Below are 10120 nucleotides of genomic sequence, written 5' to 3'. Positions count from 1 at the left end.
AGCTGGCACGGAGAAGGGGGCACTGGCGCAGGTGAGGTCACACTGGCAGCCTGCTAGCCTGTTAGGATAAGGAGCACAATCGGAGAGGCTGGCCCTGGAGACTTGGGAACTGAATGCACCTTAGCTCTCCCTCCGCTACTCTCTCTTTCTGCTTCTCCAAGTCATTTGGGCTCTCACATACGAAGGTTCTTTGAAGCCTCCTGCCAAAAGGGAAAGTGACAGCTCAAATTCATTTATCATTCACTACTCTCTAAGTCCATTTACACTTGTAAAAGGGAACCTGGAGATAACAATGCTTATCTCAAAATCTATCCTTCCCAAGTTCCCTGGATGACTCATCCTGGCCCATACCTTCACTGTCTGCATACTGGGCTGCCCTTTTCTCAGCTAGGTGTTAAGAGATACCTTACCTGGAAACTCTTCCTGAGAGGCTGTGTTTTCCTTTTACCCTTCCTTTCCCTACCCTTCCCTTCCCCTCCCTTCCCTTCAATCATTCATCGGTTCTGTAAGCATTTACTTACAGGACTTATTATATATGGAGGCTATTTGATAGATGCTGATGATACAGAGTCAAAGACACATCTTTTGCCCTTCAGATGCCCTGTCTAGGGTGAAAGATAGACAAGTAACCCAAATATTAGAATCTTGGAATAAGTGTAAGCAAAAGATGTGCATTTAATGCATGGGAGGGTGAAAGGCATGATCAGAGGAACCTTCCTGAAAAAAGATGGTCCTTCTGTTTAGTCTTGAAACATGAGTAAAAATTAAGCAGACAGAGAAAGGAATAAAAGGTGTTCCAAACAGTGGGAATAGGGAGGTTTTTGGTTTTGTTTTGTTTGCAAATCTTCAGGATTCCAGGTCCCCAGGTCTAAGATCAGTGGAAGAGGAAAAAAACACAATTGTGATTAAAAAATAAAAATAAAAACACAAAATAAAAACTGAGAAAAAAAGACCAAAATCAATCTCTTAAGGTAACAAGGAAACTTATCTGGGGTCATCAAATGAAAGGCAGTAGCTCCCTCCAATGAATTCCTGGGAGATGGAGGTGCTGGCAGGATCCTAGCGGCCAGGCATGGTCTCTGCGAAGGCTCTTCTCTCTGTCCCTGGCTGATGGGTTCCTCCACACTTAAAAGCTGCCTCTAAGGCCACTCTCACTGCTACAAAGAGAACTTGATTGAGTCCTAATACTCCTAGAGCTTTATCTTTCTTGGAACCTCTGCTGACCATTCATGTTAGGCGAGACATTTCTTTTTTAGGAAGCCCGGTGTTGCTCTGCCTCACCCTGTTCTCTGACCTATCATCAAACTGTCTCCCTGATAGGCTCCCTAGATGCCCTGGTATTTAGAGCTAATTGTCTCTAAAGAGCTAAGGGCTTAGCTTCAAGAAGAGTTTCTGAATCTTGAGAATAAACTCTGCAGGTGTCTTCATCAGTGGTATTCAGGTTAACCTGTTCACCTCCCCCCAGGATTCTTCTTCACTCCTAACCTGGGTCCTTTCTGCTACTGGGACATGCCCTTCTATTTGGCCTTAGTGGAGAGAGTTTGGAAAACATGGGTCTTAGAATATAATATGATAAAATGAAAACTAAAATTTTAAATTGGATTATCCTCATCTTGGATAAGCAAGGAAGAACAGATCGAAGGTTCAAAGGTCAGGAAATCCACACCTCTGTTTACTCTTTGTTCTTCTCCATTCTCAGAGCATGTGCCAAGATATTACAGCTACCTTCCTTGGCAAATATTAGATCCCAGATTTGGCCCACTCAGTTGCTGTCAGAGAATGAAAAGCCTTTTTCAGATGCAGATGCTTACAGGCATGGAGGGTAGCAAGGGGAGCACAGGAACACACTTCCCCTTTCTCAGGGCCTCTGAAGCTACTGCATCAGCACTGACAGACAGAAGGGTCACTGCTTGTCTCAGAGTCAGATACCTCCCTGACTCTTTTCTCCACAGGGCCCCTTTTCTGCTTTGCTGGTAACAGCCTAAGACTTGGGGCCATCATCACATCTCCCCAGTTACCTATCCCAGAAGACCTCATGTTTCCCTCCTATGTGCTCTGGCCTTCTGCCTAAAGTGACCCCTGGCCAGTCCCAGTTTCAGCTTCAATTTGGGTCTGAATGTGGTTGTTGCATTTACTCTCACTAGCCTTTCTGGATGTCAGCTAATGCTCTGGAACATTTTGTCTTGGCCCATGAAGGTATGTGTGGGATGAAAGGGCTTCCCCTTCCCCTGCCATGAGACAGTTTGTGGGGCCTTCGAGGTCCCTCAGGATGGCAGGGACCTTGGTCTGCTTGACCCCAGTGAAGATGCACTCACTTGAATATGGTACAGTCCTGTTGAGATGCAGCTGAATCTGACTTTTCCTTTCAAGCACAGCTTTATTTATAACTCTGCCCATGAAGCCCACGGGGACAGGCTAGGGGAATATAGACTGAGGGCCCAGACAGGGGACAATACCTCCATGGCCACTTGTGTGTCACTCCCACTGGCTTCCCACTGTTTCAGTCTGGTGGGTGGGAGGGCGATCACCAGGGACCTACCGCCTCTGCCATGACTCCCGCACTTACACATATAGGACTCTAGACAATCTATTTCCGCTCCTCCAAGTAACTCAAACTCCAGTTAGCCACAGTGGTTAGTGCTTTTCCTCATCAGCTACTTTGCTAGACACAACGTGGGTATATAGTTAGGTCCCTGGGCTCTAGGAATTCACAACCTCTTTACCGAGATGGGTACACAAAAATGTAGTCCCATAATTCAAAATAAGGTCGTGCACCTCCTGAGCTTTTCTTTTCCCAGCTTTTGTTTCAGTTGATGACACAGACCTTGAGGTAGGGAAGCCACTTTTCCTTGCACCTGGGTCACAGATAAAGAATACATGACATAAAGCCTCTTTGCTTAGATCACATAGTTAATGAATTATAATATTGGCCTGAGAACAAGGTATTCTGACTCTTTATTCATTCACATTCAACAAATATTTATCAGGGGTCTACAATGTAATAAGAAAAATAGATGCCACACACACAAATCCCCACCCTCATGCAGTATTCTGGTTAGGGGGACAGACAATAAATGGAGTTGATATAAAAAGTGAAATAGGATGTTAGGTAGTCTTATGGAGAAAAATAAAGGGAAGAAGGGAGCAGATAAATATCAAGGGGGTAGTTGACATTTTAAGTGAAGCTCCTGCACAACATTATGTGCAGAAGGCCACACATAATGAAAACATTTCAGAAGCCTGAGGGAGTGAGAAATATATTTATGGAGATATTTGATGAAGACCATTCCAGGAAGAAGGAACAGAAACTGCAAGTAAAGTTCCTGAGAAGGGAAAGTATCTGGTAGGCCAGTGTTCCTGAGCAGAGGGAACCAGGGCAAGAATAGTAGGCAGATAGAATCAGAGAGGTAATGGGGAATTGGATAATATAGGGCCTTAAAGGACTTACAGGATTTTCACTTGGACTCTGGGTTCAGGTAACTGCAACAGTGGCCATGTATCCACCACTGTTCTGGCTTTTAGGGAAGTCTCCAATTCATGGTGAGCTTGTCCACTTGGGTCACAGATGACATTTACTCTGCAACACCCATTCCCCAAGTGTCCAGATTACACACTCACTTCCTAGGAATGGAAACTTACAAGTTTCTAGGATTGTTGGACAGTGGGGCTTTTCACATGTTAGTGGGCGGCAGGTGTGCTGGGGGAGAAACCTCTGTAGAAGTAGTGAGGACATCTTGACTGTCCAGTTCTTAAAACTGAAGCTCCCTCTCCTTCCCATGTTTAGGACTCTGGGTACCCCATCCTTCTTCTCTAGCCCAAGCCCCTCTTTCCTTCTCTCCTCCCTTTCTCCATGACCCATCTTATGTCACGTGTAGAAAAAAACAAGCAAAAATCCAGTCTGTAAGTCCACATCATCTGCACTTTTTTACTTATGTCCAATAGTGACTAAGACATGGTCCCTGGTCTTGAGAAGTGGGCAGAGTCTGCTGTGGGGAGAACGGTTACAGTAGAGTCTAAAAAGGGATGTCAGGAGGAAGGTGCTGTAGGAGCACCTCAGAAGGACACCAGACAGACTTGAGAAGTCGTGAAAACATCTCTGAAGGAAAGTCACTTCTATTCTAAGTCAGGAGAAGGGAGAGAGTGAGGGTGCTGTAGGTGGAGGTGACAGCTTGTGCAAAGACTTGGAAGTGAGATAGAGCAATCAGGGCTAAGGAAATGCAAGTTGTTTGTTGTGCCTGGAGCATAGAGAGGAAGCAATGAAACTTGAGTGGTAAATGGAGCCACTGCATCCAGAGATGTTATGATTTTTCTATCTGGCAGGCCTTGTTTTAGGGTCTGGAAGATAACGTAAATGAAACAAAGAGTTCTTATTCTCAAAGAACTTACCTTGTAATGGGGAAACGAGACAAGAACTAAACAGGTATGTAATATGTTGGGGAGAGGGTGAAAGTGCTAGAAATTAAAACAAGGTAGGTAAGGAAGAGAGAGTAAATCAGGCAGGAATTGAGGGAGAGGTGTGTTGTCATTATTATTTTTTATAATATAAAGGGCCCTGTAGTAAGGGGACACATGAGCAGAGCCTGCACGGTAAGAGGCAGTAAGCCAAGGGGGCATCTGGAGGAAGAACATCCCGAGTAAGGAGAACTGCAAGTGCAAATTCTGCAAGTGCAAAGTCTGAAGATGAAGCATGCTTGGTGAGTTTAAGGGAATATTTGGAGGCTAGTGTGGGTGTAGTAGAGTAAATAAAGGGGAGAGTAGTTGGAGATGAAGTTGAGATTATGGAGAGGAGCCAGAACACATAAATCCTTACAAGATATTATAATGACTGTGAATGTTCCCTGGGTAAGGCAGGGGGCTTCTGGAACATGCTGTGCAGAGGAAGTGACATGATTTGTCTTGTGTATTAAAATAATCCATCTAACTACGGTGGGGATTAGTTTACTTTACTGTACTTTTACTTTATTTTACTGTACTGTAAAGCAAAAGTTGATTAAAGGAAGATCCACCAGGAGACTATAATATTTCAAGTTCAAGATGATGATGACTTGGATCATGGGGGTAGCAGTTGAGGTAATAGAAAGCAGTTGTACTCCAGATAGCAACATCTGGAATACCTGGAAGAAAGAGTCATCAGCATTTGCTAAAAGGTTGGATGTGGAATGGGAGAGACAGACAGGTATCAGGAATAACTCCAAAGTGTTCTATCACAGCAACTTGAAAGGCAGAGTTTCTGAGTTATGGAAGACTGTGGTTGAGAATGTTTTTTCCTTGATGTGAATATTAGGATATGGTTTTGGACATGATGAGTCTAAGATGATTGTTAGATGTTCAAGTGAAGATAGTGATGCATAGGCAATTAGATATGAGTCTGGACTGTAGATATTAATTTGGGATTTGCCAGCATATAGATGGTATTTAAAGACATGATGCTAGATGAGATGACCAAAAATGAGAATATAACAAAGAATAAGACAGGTCTGAAAACAAAGTCCTGAGACATTCCAACATACAAAGATCAGGAAGATAAAGACTAGCAATAATTGAGACTAAAAATATTATTGTCAAATATGCTGAGGATTTTGACATCATCCTAATTATTTAGTAGCCGGTACTGTAGTCACTTAATAAATATCCTGTAGATTTGAATGACTACTTCTACTTCCTTGCTGGATCTGATACCAGCTATAGGGCCCACCATTAGTGAGTGACACCAATGTATTATTGAAATATGTACTTTAAAATTTCTAGAATTATGGGATATACCCAGCTTGGAAAAAATAATTAACTTGCTGGATTAAGCCATTACATAAAAATATGCTACAAGTTAAAACAATTCTAAGTAGATAACACAAGTTGTAATTCCTTTGCAATTCTAGTCACTTTTCAGTTTCTGCTGGGACAGAATGTTGACAGAGGGCAGAAAGAAATTTTAGAATATGCTGAGTTGGGGAAGAACATCAGGTAGAAATACATTTGTGAGGTTTGAAGATTTTGTTTCGGGCTTTTCTTCCATAAATTGGTTGAAAATTTCTAGAGAACAGAGTTTTGTTTTTTGTTTGTTTGACTAAATTATGTCCCCCAGTACAAGTTAATTAATTCATGTATAAATGTATATTATCTTGTTTATATTATATATAATATACATAAATGTTTATATTATATATAAATACAGCCTAGATATATAAATATATATATAGTTTATATTATATACAGCAATACAGCATTAAAGTTAAGAGTGGGGGGACCCTGGAGTCAGTTTGCATGTGGATGTGAAATATGGCTTTGTCACTTACTAGCTGTTTAAATAAGTTACTTAACATTTTTGTGCTTCAACTTTCCCATTGATAGTAAAAGTAACTATCTTGTAAATGTTTTGAATATAAAAATGTGTTAATATATGTAAAAAACAGAACTATGACTGGTCAAAGGAAATAATAAATGCTAGTTACAATTATTATTACAGTTAGAAAATACTACCTATTTCTCAAAAAGGAGTCACTTTTTCATACTGTGCCATTCTAACTGCCGTGAATGTTTAAAGTAAAAAGAGAAAGACTACTGGCAGGATAAACAAGCATAAGCAGGATAAACTCTTTAGAACAAACAGTGATCAGAGGAGAAATTCTAGATAGGCTCTTCATTCCTCCCATGCTTATGTCTCTTGTCTCCTCATTTGTAAAATACAGAGGTCAGTCAAGCTGATTTTCTAAATATATTTCATCTTTGATTTTAAATATTTGCACACTTAGCTTCAACAAACACCAGATTTACTTTTCTATTGATAATATGACCTGACACAGACTGTCTCTAGAATTCTATGATTCTATGTGCCTTTGGAATGGAGAATTTTTATCACAGCTCTGCGTATCTGTTTGGTCTTCACACTATAGATGATGGGGTTCATGACTGGGGGGATCAGCAGGTAGGTGTTAGCAATCATAGTATGTACATAGGCTGGGCCTTGTTTCCCAAATCTGTGAACAAAGGAGAGACTGATCAATGGAATATAGAAAATAGCAATAGCCCCAGTATGGGAGATACAGGTGCTGAAGGCTTTCTTCCTCTCTTCTGGGGATGTGATGCTGAGGATAGTCTTAATGATCAAAACATAAGAAAGGGGGATGAGAATTGAGTCCACACCAACAGTAGAGGTCATGGCAGTCAGCCCAATTGCATTGTTGATCCTGGTGTCTGTGCATGAGAGCTTCATCACATGAGGGTGGAAGCAGTAAGAGTAGTGGAGCACGTGGCTGTGGCAGAAGGACAGTCTCATAAGAATTGTTACCATTGGTGTCAGTGTTAGTGTCCCCTTGATCACAATTGTCACTCCAATTTGAATTATTCTGGAGTCAGTTAAAATGGTGGCATACCTGATGGGATTAGAGATGACGACAAAACGATCAAAAGTCATGGCCAACAGCACTGACAATTCCATGACAGTGAAGAGTTTAATAAAGAACATCTATGACAAGCAGGCAGTAAAGCTGATCTCCCTGGCATTGAACCAGAATATACCCAACATGGTAACCAGAGTGTATACGGACAAGCTAAGGTCAGTGGTAGACAACATGGAGAGGAAATAATACATGGGCTCATGAAGGCTGGGCTGAGTAACAATGGCAAATAGAATCAGGCTGTTTCCTGAGAGAGCTGTTACATAGAGAAAACAGAAGGGAATGGAGATCCAGGTGTGGAAGGCTTCCAGCCCAGGAACACCAGTTAGCAGGAAAATAACGGAAGAGGATGTGATATTCTAGAAGTTTGACATGCTGGATTAAAAGTACGGAATTCCAAGACGAAATTCTGGAATAACCAAAAAAACCTACATTTAAAAAATTAATCCAATTACAAATAATTTTATTCAACCAAAAACTAACCACAGATGAATGTCTATATACTATGTAAGTATGAATGGCGCATTTAGATTGATAAAATAATTGTAAGATTTCAACTGTTGTAGTAGGTACTCTTTCTTTTTTTTTGTATTTTCCCCAGCCCATGATTTTTCTTCCCTGGGGCCCTTTGCTGGTAGCTAGGTTTATACTATGTGATCTTTTCCTCTAGCCAAAGATGCCTGGACTAAGAAAAGATGCTTTACCCAAGATTGGCCAATCATATTCCATCTTCTCTGGGATGTTTTTCTGTATAGTTGGCATCAGAGAAAAATAGATTGGGGCTTTGGAGCAGCAATATTACATTGGCCATGAGAACAGAAAGCAGTGAAGCTTACAGGCAATTTGGGAAGCCAGAAAATATTGAGAAAGAGATACTTATAATGCAAAGCAACACAGATGAAGTGATAATAAATGGCTTAGGCATCAGTGCGGTCATGAGCAGGTGCCTACAGTATCTAACCTTTCAAGTGACTCATGCAGTACAGCATCTGGAATTGCATTTGAGAGAGATGTAGAATTAGAACTCAGACCTATCACCTACAGAGGCCTCTGCCCCCACTTGTTATAATGTGCTGCCATGTTCAAATATATTTTTTTCTTCAATCTGCTTGAAGACTAGCTTTTCTCCATTAGCAAAGAACAGATTTTCTCCATTTAGTTAAGACATACTTCTCAGGTGACACCTAATAGAACGTTATTGTTTCGCTTTGGAGGGGAATATAAAACTTTGTTGCAAACATTATATTTCTTTTTTCATTGAGTAGAGAATTGCAGACTGGGTAAATGGGTCTGTATGAGTTGGAAGAGGGGGTCTGGGGGAAAACAGAGATTAGTTTATTAGATTATTCCAAGGTTTTTAGAATGGCATATGTGAAAGTGTTGAGTCTGAATGAACTTGTACTTACAAGAATGAACTTGTAGCCAATGTTAATGTTCCTCAGGGGAACCTAAGTGTTTCCAGACCTCACAAGTTCACCCAAAGTGCAACCTCAAGAATTCCCTAAATAAATCTCTTAGTTTTAACAATGGGAAATTTTTAATTCAAATTAATGGAAAATTAGAGAAAAAAAGAGTGTTAAGTTACATGAGTTGACCAAATCAGTGAACTATGACTTTAGAGTTTCCAGTTTAGAATAATGAGAGTGTCCTCAGAGAACCAATCAAATTACTGTCACATGTGTTATCAAACCTCATAATGGAAATGAGAGTTAACAAAAAAGGGAACATTTATTTAAAAAGGGAATTTTTTTGGATACTACTTCCAATGATTGTTTATTGAGTGTCATGAATTTGACAAATGTATAGAAACGAAGTAGATATGGTCTTGCCCAACTGGCATGCATTTCACAATTAACTCTGAAAATTTGAAAGATTAACAAGTTCTGTTAGTACTTTTCATAAATAGATTGATTTCTGAAAAACATTTTTATAGCTTTTACTTTTTAAAAAGTATGTCTTGATCAGAAAGATAAACTAAAAACCTATCAAATGAATGATACTTATAATAATTGAAAAGAATGGGTTCACCTCTCATTTTCCACAAGACTTTGACCTGTTTATTTATTATTAATTCACAGCACATGGGATTCAGTTTTTCAAGTTAACAACTTCCTGGGGTTACTGGGAAGCAGAGTAATCATGAAAAAGGGATCAGTTCAATTCTGTGTACAAAAGGTTTGGGGTATTTGGAGAAGGCTTTCCAAGAAAATCAGTGCTTGAAAGATTTCTATGTTTTGTGTATGTCAAGATGAAGTATTCCAAGGCTTTTAGAGTGGCATATGTGAAAACGTGGAGCCAGAATGAACTTGTAATATCTCTTCCTTTGCTCTTGCCTTACACGCTCAGAGACATTTTCTGAGCACCTACTTTGTGCACAGTGCTGTGTTAGAAGCTAAGATATAATACAAACAAAACCCCTCTTAAAGAGTTTATAATCAAGTAAGGGAGAATGAATGTTGCTGTTTATAAATAACTCCAATATCCAGTGTGTTATGATGAATAATAACGATTATGAGAGTGCAGAAGGCCTCTGTCAATTAATTCTGCCTATCACAGTGATTTTCACGGTGATAGGCAATGATTGAGTTGCACTTTTTGTCACTGAGTTCTAGGAAATTTTATAAGAGATAAGTTTAAAAAACTAAATTTGCTATCTGAACAATTTCTCTTTCACCCTAACATCTTCATGGTTTCCCTTACATTATTTCAGTAATTCAATTTATTCA

The 10120-nt window shown here is 40.0% G+C and overlaps 1 protein-coding gene across 1 annotated transcript; it reads right to left on the bottom strand.

Annotated features, from left to right (window-relative positions):
- Positions 1–6823: 6823 nt before the first annotated feature.
- On the bottom strand, positions 6824–7768 carry LOC115839452 (olfactory receptor 51F2-like). The gene is given in 1 exon segment (XM_030831091.1): positions 6824–7768. A coding segment is annotated over 1 exon segment (945 nt).
- Positions 7769–10120: the final 2352 nt, after the last annotated feature.

The sequence above is a fragment of the Globicephala melas genome, chromosome 8 (assembly GCF_963455315.2).
Source record: "Globicephala melas chromosome 8, mGloMel1.2, whole genome shotgun sequence".
In the NCBI taxonomy this organism is placed as follows: Eukaryota; Metazoa; Chordata; class Mammalia; order Artiodactyla; family Delphinidae; genus Globicephala; species Globicephala melas.
Note: the sequence above shows the minus strand (reverse complement) of the source record. Positions and strands in the feature narration are given on the sequence as shown.